Raw genomic sequence first — 20,938 nt, forward strand, 5'->3', positions numbered from 1 at the left:
ATCCATCCAATAAAAAGTTCTTATTCTATTTTTCATTCTGTCATAAAGGATGGATTTATTTATTTTATAGGCCATGGATTTGAATTGCCACTTCCAACTCATGGAGACTCAGTGGTTAACTTGTTTATCTTTTACAACCCAGCATGTTCCAAATCAAACCTTTTTCATATTTATTCTCCTATACTTTACAACCAATCATAGTGACAGTACCAGTTCCATTTTGCCTCCAATTCAGTTCATTATATATTTTTTCTATTTATTTCTCATTTAATAATTGATATCTGGAATAATCAGCAGCTCTTTTCTCATTTATTTTCTCATATTTTTATTCCAGGATTTGCCTCTGAAGCAGGGAGTGTCTGCATTAAAAATGACCTGTAGTTCTCTGCTTCATAGGTTAGAAACTTATTTTAATATTTTGTGGCTAAGCACAGTCCCACTTTTCAAATTCTGTAATGAATTATTTAATTGGCATTGAATGTGGACCACAAGCATACATTTCATATTGGGGTTTTCTTTATTACTTTAAATGATTAAAATTCAATAGAACATCCAGCTGAGGCAATAAAAGCTTATTTTTGCTTTACAGCTTAAAATAATAAATTAGATTTTTAAAAATTGATCAATTTTAAAACAAGTAAAATAATGCTATTTGGGCATTTTTAAAAATTGCATTTCTTAGGCCTCGTATTGCTTAAGCATTTATATTCTAAAACTTAACCAAATTCCAACTATTCATTTTGGGGAAAAACAATCAGTTCACAAATCACATTTTCAATGGGACTGCTAGCCAGCATAGGTGAAAATATGTATAGTGTATTTACTCTTGAATTGTACACTGCAGATGCTTCTTCAGCTCCCTCCTCTTCCTCCATGGGCGGTGCTTGCAGCTCCTTTACCACCTCTTCCAGCCCTACCATTTATTCTACCTCAGTCACCGACAGCAAGGCTATGCAAGTGGAGAGCTGCTCCTCAGCCGTGGGGGTAAGTAACAGAGGGGTAAGTGAAAAGCAGTTAACCAGTAACACAGTTCAGCAGCATCCATCAACACCGAAGAGGCACACAGTCTTATACATCTCACCACCACCTGAGGACTTGCTGGATAACAGTCGGATGTCCTGCCAGGATGAGGGGTGTGGATTGGAATCTGAGCAGAGCTGCAGTATGTGGATGGAGGATTCCCCCTCCAACTTCAGTAACATGAGCACCAGTTCCTACAATGATAACACTGAGGTACCTCGTAAATCACGAAAACGAAATCCAAAGCAGAGGCCGGGGGTCAAACGACGAGATTGTGAAGAATCTAATATGGATATATTTGATGCCGACAGTGCCAAAGCACCTCACTATGTGCTTTCTCAGCTTACCACGGACAACAAAAGCAACTCAAAAGCAGGAAATGGGTTGGTATTCAAATTTTTTAAGTTCTATCACCATTATGCAAAACAAAAAATCATTCCCAACTTTTCTTAATTGCTCAGCTCAAGTTTGCATATAAAGCAGAGATGCTAGTTTTATCATCGAAATACATGAAAATTTTAACCAAAATTTAACCAAAATTTTCTAGAGAAAATAATAAAATAACAATAGGTTCATAGCAGTAGGTAATCTTGTAAAAAATATAGTTAGATAGTAAAAAAGGACAATAATCTGCCTTGAAATAAATTTAAAATGAATATATATTTTAAAAGGATTTAAAAACATTTTACTCATAGAAATAACTAGCAATATGTTCTAGCTAAAACAACTCAAAAGGGTCACTAAAAGCTGTATTCTCTTTCACATTATTTCCTCATAGTCTTCATTCTGTTGTTACATTTTTGAAAGGTTTTTAGACTTTATTTTCATTTTTTCTCTTTATTTGATGAGAACAAGAAAGGCCTAAATTTATGATTTGTTTCTCATCATTTAGGTTCACATTTTTTTTTTTTTTTTGAGACAGAGCCTTAAGCTGTTGCCCTGGGTAGAGCGTTATGGCATCATAGCTCACAGCAACCTCCAACTCCTGGGCTGAAGTGAGTCTCCTGCCTCCGCTTCCCAAGTAGCTGGGACTATAGGCGCCCGCCACAATGCCCGGCTATTTTTTGGTTGCAGCCATCATTGTTGTTTGGCAGGCCCGCCAGCTCAGGTGTACATGGCTGGCACCTTAGCCGCTTGAGCCACAGGCGCTGAGTCTAGGTTTTTAAAGCTTTTAAAGCATATTTAAAGCTTTTTTTTTTTTTTTGATATATTCATTGTGCCAATTCAAGTTTTTTTTTAATCACTCACTTTTTTTTCCATGTGATTTTGGGTCACTTATTTGGAGAATGAACAGGGACAGACACATTTAAGTTTTCTTTCATCTTTGCTGGTTACCACTGGCTATATTATTTCAATAGCTATATTATACAATATTCACTGCTATACTATAGACTGGTATGACATTTTTAACTTTTTTTTGAGACAGAGTCTCCCTATGTCACCCTTGGTAGAGTGCTGTGGTGTCACAGCTCACAGCAACCTCCAACTCTTGGGCTTAAGCAATTCTCTTGCCTCAGCCTCCCAAGTAGCTGGGATGATAGGCACCTGCCACAATGCACACTGCTATTTTTTGGTTGTAGTTGCATTGTTGTTTGGCAGGCCTGGGCTGGGTTAGAACCTGCCAGCTCCGGTGTATGTGTCTGATGCCCTAGCCCCTGGGCTACAGGTGCCGAGCTAGACATTTTTAACTTTTAATTTTAGTACTTTTATCGTAACATTTAATTGCTAGACTTTTTTTCTTTTTTAGATAAGAGTCTCACTCTGTTGCCTAGGCTAAAGTGCAGCGGCATTATCATACCTTACTGCAGCCTCCGACTGCTAAACTCAAGCAATCCTTCTGTCTCAGCCTTTTGAGTAGGTAGGACAACAGGCAAGCAGAAAAATGCCTATCTAATTTTTTTGTTTGTTTGTAGAGATGGGGGTCTTGCTTTTGCCCCAGCTGGACTTGAACTTCGGGACTCAAGCAATCCTCCCACCTCAGCCTCCCAAAGTGTTAGGATTACAGTTGTAGCCACTATACCTGAACAATTGCTGGACTTTTAAATTTGGTTTTCCTACAGTATATTCAGGATACGTTGTTAAAATTTAACTCACTGGATTTTGAGAATGACTTTTGGAAGAAGGGTGTGATCCTTTAGTTGACCCAGGTTCTCCTACAATTTCAGATTATTATAAAAAGTGGTCATGAAGCTTTAGATTGTTTTACTACTTGATGGCATCTTTTTTATTTTTTTAAGTTAAAGATTGGGTTGATATTATAGAAAATATTCTGTATGCATAATTTAACTGTCCTTAAACCTTCCCTCTGTACATTTTAAAAGTAACATCTATTAAAAGAAATAATTATTATATACTTCTTCCTTTACTACTTTCATTTAAAACTCCTTTGAGGTGATGTAGTTAAATAAAAATCTACACTTAAATGCTTTTCAGTTTTAGAAAATCCAGCTTAGGAAATTACTTAGAAGAAAACAAAATATACCCTTTCCTAAAATGTTGCCATTTAACAAAGTCAAGAATTCTAGAACATAATATTTGTAAAACTATTACATATAAAGTAGGCATAATAAAAACCACAGGTGAATACTTAATTAATTGTGACTAGTACCACAGATCTTAAAGGCTCATGAATGTTATTAAATACATTTATATGTTTATTTTGGCTTCAATGGAGAAAGTCTTTTATAAAGTTCCAGATGCGAGATTGTCATCATTGTTGAAACAGATATTAAAGATTCATTCAAATTAATGAATAATCAACACAGTGGATAATCAACACAGTGATTTGTAGTTGCTAGTTAAAGAGATCTTGACTATATTTTTTCTGTTTCTACTTTTGTAGATAGATATATCTTAGAAATAATTTGAAGTTACATAGGTAAAGTATAATGATATTGGTTAAAACAATTTTTCATGAAATAATTCATGGAGCAGAAACTATTAAGCAGCGGAAGAAATGCCTGCTTTCTCAAGGTAATGAAAAAATATTTGGCTGGCAAGGCTCAGTGGCTCATGCCTGTAATCCTAGCACTCTGGAAGGCCAAGACGAGTGGATTGCCTGAGTTCAGGAGTTCAAGAGCAGCCTAAGCAAGAGTGAGACCCTCATCTCTACTAAAAACAGAAAAAAACTAGCCCGAGGTTGTGACAGGTGTCTGAAGTCCCAGTTACTCAGGAGGCTGAGATGAGAGGATCTCTTGAGCACTGGGTTTGAGGTTACTGTGAGGTATGATGCCACAGCACTATACCCAGGGTGACAGAGTAAACCCCCACCCCCCAAAAAAGGAGAGAAGAAAAAAAATATTTGGCATTAGTATATGGGAATGATAGAAGTAATTTAAAATTTGAATTCATGAGAATTGTGCTGAGGAAAGGCTGAAACCTTATGTGAATATATAGAAAAATAGGACTTAAAAACAACTTTTCAGAGCATCTCAAACTAAAAGCCAATGTTCTTCAATGATGAGAAAGATATCAGAAACATGAAAGAAATTTTAAAATGTTTTGAGAGATAAGGTTTATAGCCTTAGATTTTTATATATGTGTGTGTATATATATATATTTATTTATTTATTTAGTTGCAGTTTTTGTCCAGGGCTGGGTTTGAACCTGCCGCCTCCAGCATATGGGGCCAGTGCCCTACCCCTTTGAGCCACAGGAGCCACCCAGCCCTAGATTTATAAAGTGCCATAAATTTGCAATTTATATATTGCTACATATTTTTAAAATATACTTTCAAATGTGATATGCACAGCAGTTCGTTGATCTTCAAGATATCACATAGAAATCATGATAGTCTGTGGACAAAAATAGTATTTTAAGTAACCTAATGGTTTATACTCTCATATTAATCTAAGATAAAAAATAATATATATATTTTTTAAAAGAAAATAGCGGCTCAGCACCTGTGGCTCAAGCTGCTAAGGCGCCACTCACCTACACCTGAGCTGGCAGGTTCAAATCCAGCCTGGGGCCCACCAAATAACAATGACAGCTGCAACCAAAAATTAGCTGGGCATTGTGGCAGGCGCCTATAGTCCCAGCTACTTGGGAGGCGGAGGTAGGAGAATTGCTTGAGCCCAGGAGTTGGAGGTTGCTGTGAGCTGTGATGCTATGGCACTCTACCCAGGGCAACAGCTTGAGGCTCCATCTCAAAAAAAAAAAAAAGAAATAGAAAAGAAAAGAAAATAGCATTTAAATATAACTAAAATGTTTTACTTTAATTTAAAAAAATTGATATTTAAGTATTCCTAGCCATATCATTCTTAAATTCTTCAGCTAAATATCCTGAGGATCACTTGCCCCAATGTGCTGTGCTAGATATTTCTAGAATCTAAGATATGGTATCAGTTGGATATGAAACCTATTTTAGGTATTTTGTAGTGAAAATTTTTTTGTGACATAGAGAACCAGAAGAATTAGAAAAATTGTGCAGCACAAATAAATTAGAATGTCTCTTTAAAATGTCTGAATAGAATATGCAACAGTAGATTTTACTTTTTAGTTGTCATCTAGGAGCAAAATCCCCTGTTAGCTAACTGCTAATTTCTTGTTTCTTAAGCCATCCTGCCTTAAAAATTAATGATTTGAATGATGACTTTTCTAAGAATTAGCTGGTGTTTTTATTGTTTTACATGTCTATAGATGTAAATATGTATGTATTCCATTTTTACATTTAAACTTACAGAATAAAAATAATTTTAAGGACTTTATTTTTTTGCAGTGTTTTTTTTTTTTGGCCAGGGCCAGGTTTGAACTTGTCATCTGTGGTATATCGGGCCAGCGCCCTACTCCTTGCGCCACAGATGCTGCCCCAAGGGCTTTTTAAAATTTCATTTTAGAAGGCCGGGCATGGTGGCTCATACCTGTAATCCTAGCACTGTGGGAGGCTGAGGTAGGTGGATTGCCTGAGATCACAGGTTTGAGACTAGCCTGAGCCAGAGTGTGGCCTCATCTCTAAAAATAGCCAGGTGTTGTGGCAGGTCTCTGTAGTCCCAGCTACTTGGGAGGCTGAGGCAAGATAATTGCTTCATCCCAAGAGTTTGAGGTTGCTGTGAGCTATGATGCCAGGACACTCTACTGAAGACGACAAAGTGAAACTCTGTCTCAAAAAAAAAGTTTTATTTTAGAAATTGTTTTATTCACATACTATTCTTCTTAAAGCTGTAATATGTGGTCTTCTTCCCAAGTTAGTTTTTTTTTTTAACTGGACTAGCAAAACCTATTTTTATTTATTTTTACCCTTGTAAATATTACCTTGGCTAGCATAAGTGAATATAAAAACACATCATGTCAAATTAATTGATAGGCAGCCGAGTGCTTTGGTTCTCTGTAATCCTAGCACTGTCGGAGGCCGAGGCAAGTGAATTGCTTGAGCTCGCAGGTTCGAGACCAGACTGAGCAAGCACAAGACCCTGTCTCTTAAAAAAAAAAAAATAGTCAGGCATTGTGGCAGGCGCCTGTAGTCCCAGCTACTTGGGAGGCTGAGACAAGAGAATCGCTTGAGCCCAACAGTTTGAGGTTGCCGTTAGGTAATGACTCCATGGCACTCTACTGAGGGCAACAAAGTGAGACTCTGTCTCAAAAAAAAAAAAAAATTAATTGATAGGCAATACAGATTTTCCCAGTATTTCAAACCAAAGTTTTCCCTTTTCTATTGTAAAATTAATAGATATGAACAATAAAGATTTGGGGAAATAAAAATAACCTATAATGTTATTCAGTACAACTGCTATTACCATTTTACTATATTTTCTTTTAGTACCTTTGTATATATTTCGGGGACTGTTTTTACATAGTTTCTATAAATGAATAGTTTTGCTTTGATTTTAAGATGAGTATAAAACAGAATATCATTATAAACGTAGAATTTCACATGTGAGGAGCTGCACACTCTTCAGATATTTAGACCAAATGTTTAAATTTCTACCCAGAATCATGAAAATAAAAATAGGGTGTATTGTCTTTTGTTCTAGCATCAACTTGATACTTCTGTTCATAGAATTTATTCTTATTCTTTTCTTTTTTGAGACAGAGTCTCACTTTGTTGCTGTGGGTAGAGTGCTGTGGCATCACAGCTCACAACAACCTCAAACTCTTGGGCTCACACAATCCTCTTGCCTCAGCCTCCTGAGTAGCAGGGACTACAGGCACCTACCACAGCGCCTGGCTAGTTTTTCTATTTTTTTTAGTAGAGATGGGATCTTGCTTTTGCTCAGGCTGGTCTCGAACTCCTGAGCTCAAGCAATCCACTCACCTTGGCCTCTCAGTGTGCTAGGGTTGCAGGTGTAAGCCCATAGAATTTATTCTTATAGGGCCTTTTAAATGATTCACACAGGTAATCTTTGACTTAATTATATCCAATTTGCATGAATGTCATTTCTTATCCAGTTAGGACTTTTCTCATCTCACTATTTTTAGAAGCTCCTTTTTACCTCTCTTTTTTTGTTCCTTTCTTCTTTGCCTTTATCAACAAACATTTCTTCAGCTCCTGTTATGTTTCAGGAACTGCACAGGTTCAGAGAATATGAAAATAATCGCAGTACTTGGCCTGAGAACTTTTCTCTTACTGCATTCCTATGCTAGTCCCATTACTTCTTTCTTCTATTCTTCTGCCTGTTTCCTAGCCATGGAGTTCAGCCCAATCTCCACTTCTATTGAGGGTCCTGCCTTGCGCATGTGCTTTCTCTCTCTCTTTTTGTAATTGAGGCAACGATTTTGTTACAGCTGAAGGAGTAAACACTAGAACCAAGTTTAAGGTGCTTATTGCCTCTGTTTTTGAAGTCATACTTTTCTTCCTGGGACCTTGTTGGTTTTAGAGGAGATTTTGTCCACAGTCATCTGATTCCTGATTCTTCTACATGAATCAAAATTTAGGACTAGGAAAGTCACAGAGAAGACAATATAGGCCTTGACACTATTCAAAATGTATAGTTTTAAACTCATTTCATGTTGCTCAAAGGAAAACTAACAGTATTGTTTTCTACTTATTTTTATTATGTATTTGCAGTGCTTCAGCTAACCATCATTTAGGATATTATTTCTCTTTGAGCACACATTACATATAGGTAATATATTATAAATAAATATGTATTAGTAGCACAACTTAAAAAAATAAGTTAGGTTGCTGGTGCTGTGAAGCCCATTTTATAAAATTTTTTATTTTAGGGCTTCAATTATTTAATCACAAATAAAAATACTCTAAAAAATCACACTTCTGGGAATGATTGTTTAAAGTAAGTTAATTTACCAGTAAAAATTGAATCAGTGATCTTTTATTATAATTTTCTTCAGTTTGCTTCACTGAGAACGATATCTAAAGCAATATGCTACATATACCTTCATTTGGCTTTTTTAGGCCTGGGAGTGGTTTTCTATCCCTGCTGTTTTTCCTTTGCTTTGTAAATCTGGTTAGAAAATAATAGTAATTAATCTTACAGCTTTATATGAAACTCACATATGTGTGTAATTTTTTAATTTTATTTTGACTGAGTGCAGTGTGAAAGGTTACAGTTATCTTTCCTGTTATTCCCAGTTTATTGCACTCAGTCTTCCTCCTTTCCTCCTACCACTCTTACGCATTCTTTTTCTTTCTTGTCCAACTTTTTTATTTTTGCATCATAGAGTTAAATTTTGTTATAAAACTTTTGGAGGTATTTTGCTTATCGAATGTATCTTCCTTTAGGCAGTATTTAATTTTGCCAGTAAGCTAAGCAATTGTTTTTAATGTTATTGCCTATTCTGTTTCTTCCTTTATCTTAGATGATTTTTGTGGAAAACTCTTTTTGATACTTTCTCCATGTTGTGCTTGATTTCTCAGGACATTGGAAAACCAAAAAGGAACTGGCGTAAAGAAGAGCCCTATGTTGTGTGGACAATATCCTGTAAAAAGTGAGGGAAAGGAGCTGAAGATAGTTGTACAACCTGAGACCCAGCACCGAGCTCGGTACCTGACTGAGGGCAGCCGTGGCTCAGTAAAAGATAGAACACAGCAAGGCTTTCCTACAGTAAAGGTAATTATTTTATTTAGTAATACATAAATAATTTTCTCTAATTTTCTTATTTTTAATCAGCAAAAGCTGCCTAAACAATAGGGCAGAATTACTAGCTATACATAATTTTTAAAAAAGTAAATGTCTGACTGGACCATAAGGCAAGTATTGTTACTTTCATGTCATTTGAATTTTAGTTTAAATGAAAGGAGAGATGAGAATATGTTCTGAAAAGTAAAATATCTCTAAATTATGAATTTTCTTTCCAAATTCTTTCTTGTATTTGATATTTGAATTAAATTCATTCCAAACTTAATATTTAAGAATAGATTTAAAGTGACTTCAAAGAAACATTGTAGAAATTATTAAGGACTTTGAAAATAAGGTTTTTGAAATGACTAAAGTAATCAGGACTATTAGAAAAGAATTGGTTGAGACTTAAGCCTTCAGTTTATGTAATAGGTTCTCAGTTGAGTCTTAATCTTTTCAGAAATCAAACTAGAAGTGAAAGGGGGGACTTAAATTTCAGCACTTGGGATATCTTGTTATAAAGAATATTTCTCAGGGGGTTGATAGAGGGAGGGTTAGTAGGGGGACCACACCTATAGAGCATATTGCAAGCACAAGTTGGATCTATCAGGTGTAGAACACAAATGTCTTAATGCTGTAATTGGGTAAATGAGGTGAAAGCTATGTTGATTAATAGGATGTAAGCACTCCAATTTGTACAAATAATCAACACATTGAATCCTATAATGGCATAAATGTATTTATGATCTATGTACAAATGACTTAATAAAAAAAAAAAAGACTATTTCTCTTTGAAGACAAACCCAAAAAAATGGGTGGGGGATGTTTAACAAGTTTCCTATCGCAAAATATTAAACAGGAATTTTGGCTAGTCACATGGTGGATTCTTATTAAACATAGTGCATATAAATGTATTAGTTGAACAATATTTCAGGATTGGAGAATGATAGTTTAAGATTGGAGTACAGTTGGACTACTTTTTATTTTATACTTGAATTAAATTATGGTTGAAACTCAGAATCAGGAAATTTGCCAAGACCATTTTTAATTTAAGGTTGGGTAATAGTCATGTTCCTCACATGTACAGTATCATTTCTACCCCTCTTTACTACCCACCACCCCAGCCTATCCCCATTCCCTCAAACCCAGGACAAGTAATGACAAGTGAGAAATTTTAAGTTATGCTTTGTTTAAATATTTGTCTAGCCAGACATTTTGATAGTTTGAAGTCAATATTTTTAACCTAATTGCCCTGACTTTAATTTATGCTTTTGTCTAAGTGCATACCTGGTTAGAAGTATTATTATATTAATTGCCTAACTATGATAGGGAATGAATTAACTGACCTTAGAAGTTTATTTAGTCATTCAACAAATACTGCCTCTCTCCACGTACCAGGCACTGTTTCAGGTACTTTTTTTCTTTTTTTTTTGAGGTAGAGTCTCACTTTATTGCCCTTGGTAGAGTGCCGTGATGTCATAGCTCACAGCAGCCTCAAACTCTTCAGCTTAAGCGATTCTCTTGCCTCAGCCTCCCAAGTAGCTGGGACAGGTGCCTGCCACAATGCCCGGCTATTTTTTTGTTTGTTTGTTTTGTATTTTGTTTGTTTTAGCAGGCCCAGACCAGGTTCAAACCCACCAGCCCCAATGCATGTGGCCGGTGCCCTAACCACTAAGCTATGGCGCCACGCCTGTTTTAGGTACTTCTTACTAACAATTTGACTAGTTTATTTGCTTGCTTATTTGCCTCATTATGTTATTATTTCACAGAGATACAGCTATACTTAGCCAACTTTCCTTTTTAAAAATATCTCTGCCATGTATTTTTCTTGAGGATTCAATTTTTTTTTATGTAATCCAGTTAGAAATATAGAATTTAGTCTATAAATACTGTTGAATACAGTAGACCTCTATAAGTTGACCACCCAAGGGACTGTAGCAAACTGGTCAAAATATAGAGGTGGTGAACATAAGGAACTAGGTCTACTATATTGATAAGTACATGTGGTGCATGTCCAGTATACTCATATGAAAATTAGGTCAACTTAAGGAGGTGGTCAGGGTAGGGAGGTGGTCAGCAATGGAGGTTCTACTGTATTTGATTTTACAGTTAGATTATTTGAAATGATAATTAATATTTCTGCTGCACGTTTTCTGGTTTCAGCTGGAAGGCCATAATGAACCAGTAGTGTTGCAGGTGTTTGTGGGTAATGACTCTGGTCGAGTAAAACCACATGGATTTTATCAGGCCTGCAGGGTAACTGGACGAAATACAACTCCCTGCAAAGAAGTAGACATTGAAGGCACTACTGTTATCGAAGTTGGCCTTGATCCTAGCAACAACATGACACTGGCGTAAGTACTTAGTAAGAATTTTTTATTATTATATACTACAGTTTTGTGGTGGGCAAGAAAAATGTTCAGTTTATAATGTGTAAAAATATTTTGAATGTTTTATTAAAATGTTTTAAATTATAAAAAAGACATTACTATAAAATTTCATACATTACTAAAGAATTTCCATGGTAAAAGGCAAAGAAAAGCAAGTGGAATTCTGGCTTTTAAGAAAATTATGAAGACTTTGTTATTAGGATTTATAACATTAATATTGAAATTAAAAATTACATTTTGATTTGTATTCCTAAATTTCATTTTTTCTTTTCTTTTTCTTTGAGACAGAGTCTCACTATGTTGCCCTTGGTGGAATGCCCTGGTGTCACAGCTCACAGCAACCTCAAACTCTTGGGCTTAAGTGATTTTCTTGCCTCAGCCTCTCAAGTAACTGGGACTGCAGGTGCCCACCACAATGCCCAGCTGTTTTTTGTTTGCAGTTGTCATTGCTGTTTAGCTGGCCTGGGTTGGGTTCAAACCCGCCTGCCTCAGTGAATGTGGCTGGTGCCATAACCACTGTACTATGGCACCAAGCCAATGGTATACATTTTAAAAATTATTTTCTTTAATCCTTTTGTGAAGGACCTTGATTCCTAAAATTAAACCATAACAGCAATTTGTACAGGATAGATCAATGTTCTAATTATTTGGGTGTTGGATAGCTGCTAAAGAGTTTCCTTTAGTCAGTTTTCTTTTGAGAGCCATTTTGAATAGATTGGTAAAAGGTTAACTAGCAAAGGGGAATTTTGAGAAATATTTAGTAAAGATTAATTTTTTTTTAATTATTAAAATAAATGTCTATAATGGGGGAGGAAAAGAAGGGATCTACTGATTATAAGTAATACTTATTCATTACAAGAAATTTGAAAACAGAGTAAAAAAGAGCTAAAAAACGTGCCTTTTAAGAACAAATTTCCCGGGCAGCGCCTGTGGCTCAATGAGTAGGGCGCCAGCCCCACATATGGAGGGTGGTGGGTTCAAACCCGGCCCTGGCCAAACTGCAACAAAAAAAAATAGCCAGGCGTTGTGGCGGGCGCCTGTAGTCCCAGCTACTTGGGAGGCTGAAGCAAGAGAATCACCTAAGCCCAAGAGCTGGAGGTTGCTGTGAGCTGTGATGCCATGGCACTCTACCATGGGTGACAAAGTGAAACTCTGTCTCTAAAAAAAAAAAAGACCAATTTCCCTGGCTCAGCGCCCCATAGCTCAGTGGTTACGATGCAGGCCACATACACTGAGGCTAGCGGGTTGAATCCCAGCCTGGGCCAGCTAAACAACAATGATAACTGCAACAGAAAAATAGCCTGTAATCCCAGCTACTCGAGAGGCTGAGGCAAGAGAATTGCTTAAGCCCAAGAATTGGAAGTTGCTGTGAGCTGTGATGCCACAGTACTCTACCTAGGGTGACATAGTGAAACTCTGTCTCAAAACAAACAAACAAAAAAAGAACCAACTTCCCAGAAATCATCACTATTTTAAAGACTATTTTCTCAGGCTTTTTTGGGCAAAATTGAGAAAGTACTGTACCCATTGTTTTGTAACCTGCTTTTTACTTAACATATAACAAGTGTTTTTCCACATCATTCAATGTTACAATATACTTTTTAATACCAATGTAGTATTCCATCCTTTGAGGAGGACAGTTACAAATTCTTTTAAAAGTTAAAATGTATTCCCTCTATTTTATTATCTAAATGAGCTATAAGAAAAGAGGCTAAATTATGTATTTAAAAAAAAAGCCTCTTGTAATTCAGATTTTAAAATAGTGATTTTTTTAAAAACTATTTCTTTCCTTATTGTTGTATTACAAACAAAAGGTTACAACATCAAGAACAATGTTTAGATTACCTTTTTGTACTTCTTGAAATTGGAACTTTATGACTGCTGTATTACATATTCAAATAATAAGCCAATTTTAAAAAAACTTGCTGATTAAAAACATTATCTATTTATACAACAAAATATTACTTTGTATGTATTTTTCTCTGTTAGGGTGGACTGCGTAGGGATATTAAAACTGAGAAATGCTGATGTTGAAGCCAGAATTGGAATTGCTGGTTCCAAGAAAAAAAGCACCCGTGCCAGATTGGTTTTTCGAGTTAATATCATAAGGAAAGATGGCTCCACTTTGACACTGCAAGCACCGTCTTCTCCAATTTTGTGTAGTAAGTAAGAAAATATGGAGATATCAAATTAGGGAGTTTTTATTTTTTCGTTTTCTATTAATCTTTCTGACATCTCTAAATTTTAGAAGTTTCACAGCTGTGATCATGCAAAATTTTAAGTATTTAATATTTTAAAAGTAGTAGTCAGATTTTCTAAATTAAACTAAAAGTGAGTAATTGGAATAAAATTCAAAGGTGTATAGCATTTTGTACTTTCTATTATCATCATATACTGATGTAAAAAGTAATGTAAATTGCATAGCCAAAGGATTTTCCAAGCATCTTCACTTTGTGGTAAATTGCCCTGGACCTAATTCTGTTTTGTATTAGAACATAAGAGTAAGGTAAGCATAACTTTGCAAAGAACAGCATGTTGGAAGTTTTGATTATAAACTATGGTATTATAGTGTAGTGTTGGAAAATGGGAATAAAATTCTTACCGTTTATCTTAGAATAGGAAGAAAATGATGTGTGCATATGTTTATGTTTAAACTCAATTGTGTTGTCATGTGTGACTCACCATAATTGTAGTTTCTCTTTAATGATTATTATTACAACTAATAAATAAGAAAAAGTTTCCCTTTATACATCTCTTAAGATATTCATTATGGGGTGGCTCCTGTGGCTCAAAGGAGTAAGGCACTGGCCCCATATGCTGGAGGTAGCGGATTCAAACCCAGCCCTGGCTAAAAATTGCAAAAAAAAAAAAAGAAGATATTCATTATGAATTATTTTCTTTGACATTGCTTCTTTATAATTTATACCTGAATTTAAAAGAATGGAAGAGAATTGTTGTTCTATTCAGTTGAATTTCCTGTTGGGTTGCTGTGGATATTATGACCTTGCTATTCCTTGGATAGTTGCAGAGCCTTTGTTATTTAATTGTAGCATAGTTTTGTCCAATTATTTGTCCTTCGTAAATCAAATTTCTCTCTTTTAATTCATATCAGGGATTTTTATAGCTAAACATTAGCTTAGCGAATATTCCAATTTTATTATTTTTTAATTTTTTTTTAGACAGAGCCTCAAGCTGTCGCCCTGGGTAGAGTGCTGTGGCATCACAGCTCACAGCAACCTCCAACTCCTGGGCTTAAGCGATTCTCTTGCCACTGCCTCCCAAGTAGCTGGGACTGCAGGCACCCACCACAACGCCTGTCTGTTTTTTGCAGCCGTCATTGTTGTTTGGCGGCCAAGCTGGATTCAAACCCGCCAGCTCAGGTGTATGTGGCTGGCACCTTAGCCGCGTAAGCCATAGGCGCTGAGCCAAACATTCTAATTATAAAAGGAAAGTACCAGAAAGATCTTTCTGATCTCAAGAGAGCTCACATGGATTTTTCTATTTTTCGTTATCATTAAAAAATTGTTTTTTAGCCAGGTGTTGTGGTGGGTGCTTATAGTCCCAGCTACTCTGGAGGCTGAGGCAAGAGAATTGCCTGAGCCCAGGAGCTGGAGGTTGCTGTGAGCTGTGATGCCATAGCACTCTACCAAGGATGGAAAGTGAGACTCTGTCTCTAAAAAAAAAAAAAAAAAAAAATTTTTTTATATTAGTATTTCCTTAGACCATTTTCTAGGTAATATTTACTTATAAAGAGACTGTTTTTAAAGTTTGTAGATTCCATGTCTGTTCTCTTACCTTCAGATAGAGACAGAATGAATAATCTACAGATGGTTTGTTGAATTGTAGAGCTTTTCTAATCAAGGTACTTAATTTTTTAAATGCAATTTATGGTATGTTCCATTATTAGGATGGAGTTCCAATTTTAGTGGGACATATGTGGTTCTTTTTTTTTTGAGACAAAGTCTCATTTTGTTGTCCTGGGTAGAGTGCCATGGCATCACAGCTCACCACAACCTCAAACTCTTGGGCTCAAGTGATCCTCTCATCTCAGCCTCCTGTGTAGCTGGGACTGTAGGCACTTGCCTCAGTACCTGGCTATTTCAGATAAGGGGTCTCCCTCTCACTCAGGCTGGTCTTGAACCCATTAGCTTAGGTGTTTAGCCTGCCTCGGCCTCCCAGAGTGCTAGGATCACAAGCATGAGCCACCACGCCCAGCAACATATATGGTTCTTGTTTGTGAGCATGACTGTAGTCACCCTCTGAAGGCCAATGCCAGGAGGAGCTTTAGCGGGGATGGTTCAGATCATACTGCTTTAGTAGGGACTGAGAAATGGTTGCCCACTCTATCTAGCTGGGTTGTTCTTTCTTCATTAGTTTTATTTGTTCATTTCCTCCTGGAAATGAGGACTAGTGTATATATATATATATATATATACACTATGTATTATATATTCCTCATATGTATACATATATATACATATATAATATATATTATATATATATTCCTCATTTCAAGGAGGAAATGAATAAAACTAATGAAGAAAGGAACAGCCCAACTAAAGTTATATATATAGTATATATATATATATGCATATATATATATATTCCTCATCTCAAGGAGGAAATGAATGAATAAAACTAATGAAGAAAGAACAACCCAGCTAGATAGAGTGGGCAACCATTTCTCAGTCCCTACTAAAGCAGTATGATCTGAACCATCCCTGCTAAAGCACCTCCTGGCCCTGGCCTTCAGAGAGTGACTACATTCATTTCTTCCTTGAAACGAATGAATAAATTATTCATGAATTTATCCAGCTAAAGAAGGTAGAAAATACAAAGGAAGTAACTGGGCGAGGTGGCTCACACCTGTAATTCTAACACTCTGGGAAGTGGAGGCGGAGGATTGCTTGAGCTCAGAATTTTGAGACCATTCTGGCAAGAGTAAGACTCTGGCTCTACTAAAAATAGAAAAATTAGCCATGCATTGTGGCAGGTGCCTGTAGTCCCAGATACTTGGGGGGCTGAGGCAAAAGGTTCACTTGAGCCCAAGAGTTTAAAGTTGCTGTGAGCTAGGCTGGTGCCACAGCACCAGTGCAACAGTGAGACTATCTCAGAGGAAAAAAATATATAAAAGAAGTAGAAAATGGGATTTTTCTTAAAATTTTCATCTGCTGTTATTATTACTTGTTAATTATTGCTATTAATGATTATATGTGTCTGTGTTGCAAATGGGGGTATCTCCCTAGGAAGCTGTGTTGCAAATGGGGGTATCCTTCCTAGAGTGGATAAGATAGCCCTAAGAAGCACCAGTGTACAGTGGAAAGCATAATTAGCTAATAATAAAAGCTACCAAGTTTTGAACTATGGCTATGTACCTGGGATTGTGCTAACTACATTATAAGCATTGTATCATATAATCATCACCTTATATGGATTCTGTTCTATAGATTAAACCTGTAGTACAATCTGAATCTACCCTATAGTTGATGAAACGGAGATTTAGATTAAATAACTTTCTCAAGATCACATAGGTAGTAAATAGCAAGACCAACATTCAAACAAAGCCTCTACTTTTAGCCACTATGCTATATTGCAACTACAATCACGTAAATTAGTGTTGAAAGCAAATTTGAACAATTCACTTCATCCTAGTCATGGCTTCTGGGTGATTATAACTATGCTTACAATATGTAAGTATTGTTTAGAGAACTATTTCCTTCACCTAGGAGATTTATGTTCTGTAATTTAGACTTTTTATGAATTTAGAAGGTAGATTTTAATTTGTATTAAGGAATTTTACTGAATACCTATGTTGTCCCTTTTATTTCCTTTTGAAGTTAACTATTTATTATGGAGATGTAGGATTTTTTTTTTTATTTCTTTAATTGCCTGTCACTTATCTTGCCCATCTGCTTTGAGAAACTGTTTAAAAGAAAAGATAACTTTGTAGTGAGGATTCGTATGTCTCTTTTAGAAGAGAAGGTGCTAGAATAATTAATATGCAAATAAATTTAAATAATAAAGACTTTTATTATTTATTTTTACTATTTTCATAGAATTTCATGTAAAACTAATTTTTTTCTTAAAACATTATGTAACTAGTTTGAAACATTTCTAATAGCAATTACTATGAATATCAATTAGATTTAAACATTCACAGAAGAATCTAAGTCTCTTGATCTACATAGTTTTTCTAATGGGTTAATGATTTAATTTTTTAAAAATCTGTTATTCTGGGTGGTGCCTGTGGCTCAGTCAGTAAGGCGCCGGCCCCATATACGGAGGGTGGCGGGTTCAAACCCGGCCCCAGCCAAACTGCAACCAAAAAATAGCCGGGTGTTGCGGCGGGCACCTGTAGTCCCAGCTACTCAGGAGGCTGAGGCAAGAGAATCACTTAAGCCCAGGAGTTGGAGGTTGCTGTGAGCTGTGTGAGGCCACGGCACTCTACCGAGGGCCATAAAGTGAGACTCTGTCTCTACAAAAAAAAAAAAAAAAATCTGTTATTCTGTGTTCAAAACTTTAATTTTAGTTGATCTTCATGGGAGTTGGGGACCGCAGAATTAGACTGTTCTTTACCAGATGGTAAGACGTCTGTAATTGTAGAAGGCTGCTTTGACTAGGTGGATTGGTATATTTAATTCCAGATTAAAGAAGCCAGTCCTGGGTGGCGCCTGTGGCTCAGTCGTTAAGGCGCCGGCCCCATATACCAAGGGTGGCGGGTTCAAACCCAGCCCCGGCCAAACTGCAACCAAAAAATAGCTGGGCGTTGTGGCGGGCGCCTGTAGTCCCAGCTGCTCAGGAGGCTGAGGCAAGAGAATCGCTTAAGCCCAGGAGTTGGAGGTTGCTGTGAGCTGTGTGAGGCCATGACACTCTACAGAGGGCCATAAAGTGAGACTCTGTCTCTACAAAAAAAAAAAACAAAAAAGAAGCCAGTCCTATTCTCTAATAGCTTTATCAGTAGTAAAGCTGATATTTTCATCTCAATTTCTCAGATTCTTATATGTCTAACTCCTATTCCAATGGAAATATTTATATGTTTGTTTATTTATTTTTTTATTTTTATTTATTTATTCTTTTTTTTGAGACAGAGTCTCACTTTGTTGCTCAGGCTAGAGTGCCATGATGTCTGCCTAGCTCACAGCAACCTCGAACTCCTGGGTTCAAGTGATTCTCCTACCTCAGCCTCCTAAGTAACTGGGACTACAACCGTGTACTGCAATACCCAGCTAATTTTTCTATTTTTATTAGAGGCAAGGTCTTGCTCTTGCTCAGGCTGGTACTCTTAAGCTCAACGATTCCTCCTGCATTGGCCTCCCAGAGTATAAGGATTACAGGCGTGAGCCACCAAGCCCAGCTAGGAATATTTATTTGACCTCAACATACATAGGACTTTCTAAACCTTAGAATACAACATGGAGATGAGGTATTATCATGAAAAGTTAGTAGTATTAAAGTTAATACCTTGTTCAACTAGTTAAACACTTAAGCAAAGCCCACTAATTTTAGAAAATTTAAAATCTTTAATTTTGTTGCCAGTTAAATAAAGCAAAATTAACTGACAAACTACAAACCTCTGATCTCTATATTTGTTAAAAATCCATGAAGAAGTATGTTTTTGTGCTGATAGACAAATGCAAAAGAGGGAAAGGAGAAAGGCTGGGCTATTTATGCCCAAGCCCTGTTTTCAATTTCCAAGTCATTCTTCCTCCCTAGTGAGTATTGTTCTAATGGAGTTTCCCACAAATAATATACTACTTTATCACATCTGCTCCTGATAACAACTCTATGATGTTAATAGAATAGAAATGATTAGTTTCACTTTTTATGTAATAGGAGAGAGAATAAGTCTTGTTTATTCAAGGTGGGACATGGGGAATGAAAGAGCTATCTGATTTTTTTTTTTTTTTTTTTTTTTTTGGTTTTTGGCTGGGGCTAGGTTTGAACCTGCCACCTCCGGCATATGGGACCGGCGCCCTACTCCTTGAGCCACAGGCGCCGCCCAGACCTATCTGATTTTTATTTGTCCATTGTTTTGAGCTGGTATGTACTGTAGAATATAGGAAGGATTTAATTTTGATGCATTTGAAACATATTTCTTATTACATGGTGTATAATTTATTAGAAGGATATTGGCATATAGGCATTTAATTGCTTATTTTAAATTTATATATAATCAGATTCATGCTTTGTCTCTTATACGTCACTTTCTTTTGTAATTGCTTTGCTGAGACTATAACCCACATACCATAAAACTCAGCCTTTTAAACTATACAATTAATTGGTTTTTAGTATATTCAGAAAGTTGTGTAGCCACCACCATTATATAATTTTAGAATATTTTTATTATCATCCCCAAAGGAAAGCCTAAATCCATTAGTAAAATATAAAGCCTTAACTTCCTTCCCTCATCTCCTCAGTCCCCATAATGTACTTTCTGTCTTTATGAATTTGCCTATTTGGACATTTCATATAAAAGGAATTACATGATATATATATCTTTTTGTTTGACATTTTGCACTCACCCTATTTTCAAGTTTCATGTATATTGTAGCCTGTACACATTCCTTTTTATGAGTGAGTGATACTCCATTTTAAGTATATACCATATTTTGTTTATCCATTCATCCATTAATGGACATTTGGGTTATTGCCACATATTGGCAGCTGTAGATAAAGCTGGTATGAACATACGGGTACAAGTTTTAGTATGGTTATATGTTTTCATTTCTCTTGGCTAGATATCTAGGACTGGAAATGCTGGGTCATTTGGTAGACAGTTTCTTGTTTAACATTTCACTGAATTTCTGTCTTATGACTCACCGAGGACAACTGTGTTGTGTTTTTTGGTTTTTGGAGTTTTTTTGAGACGGAGTCTTAACTGTGTCGCCCTCAGCAGAGTGCTGTAACATCACAGCTCACAGCAACCTCAAGCTCTTGGACTTAAGCTATTCTCTTGCCTCAGCCTTCAGTAGCTGGGACAACAAGCACCTGCCACAATGCCTGGCTACTTTTTGTTGTTGTTGTTGTTGTTATTGTTGTTTTATCAGGCCCAGGGTGGGTTTGTGAACCCACCAGCCCTGGTGCATATGGCTGGTGCCCTGACCACTTAGCTATAGGCAGCAAGCCTCTGTTTTGTTTTTTCACATTTCTCTATGTTTCTCCCATTTTCAACATCATTTTTATGAAATATCGGAGGCATATGAGTTATTGGTTTCAACTTGATCACTGTTTTGTCTCTGTTCTTCAGTCACTTAATTGGCCTGTTTTTTTGTTTTTTTTTTTTTGAGACAGAGTCTCAAGCTGTTGCCCTGGGTAGAGTGCCTCCCGTGGAGGTTGCAGTTCACAGCAACCTCCAACTCGTGGGCTTAAGCGATTCTCTTGCCTCAGCCTCCCAAGTAACTGGGACTATAAGTGCCCGTTATAACGCCTACCTTGGTGTATGTGGCCGGCGACCCTATTCACTGAACTACAGGCACAGCCTTTTTGGCCTATTTTTAAAAATAATATGTG

At 36.4% G+C, this 20,938-nt stretch overlaps 2 protein-coding genes across 6 annotated transcripts in view; one reads left to right on the top strand and one right to left on the bottom strand.

Annotated features, from left to right (window-relative positions):
* NOB1 (NIN1 (RPN12) binding protein 1 homolog) overlaps positions 1-20,938 on the bottom strand; it is a 270,061-nt gene that overhangs the window by 148,963 nt on the left and 100,160 nt on the right. The gene's annotated exons all lie outside the window — the stretch shown is intronic.
* NFAT5 (nuclear factor of activated T cells 5) overlaps positions 1-20,938 on the top strand; it is a 168,879-nt gene that overhangs the window by 100,946 nt on the left and 46,995 nt on the right. For 4 of the 5 annotated variants that reach the window (XM_053604625.1, XM_053604636.1, XM_053604644.1 and 1 more), the window contains exons 3-6: positions 845-1,403; positions 8,837-9,029; positions 11,202-11,392; positions 13,418-13,590. In XM_053604625.1, coding sequence (XP_053460600.1) covers positions 845-1,403; positions 8,837-9,029; positions 11,202-11,392; positions 13,418-13,590 — 1,116 coding nt within the window. Of the gene's footprint in view, positions 1-334; positions 397-844; positions 1,404-8,836; positions 9,030-11,201; positions 11,393-13,417; positions 13,591-20,938 lie in introns of all 5 variants that reach the window. The other variant, XM_053604652.1, reaches the window with a different exon arrangement.

This window comes from Nycticebus coucang, chromosome 2 (genome assembly GCF_027406575.1).
Source record: "Nycticebus coucang isolate mNycCou1 chromosome 2, mNycCou1.pri, whole genome shotgun sequence".
Classification (NCBI taxonomy): domain Eukaryota; kingdom Metazoa; phylum Chordata; class Mammalia; order Primates; family Lorisidae; genus Nycticebus; species Nycticebus coucang.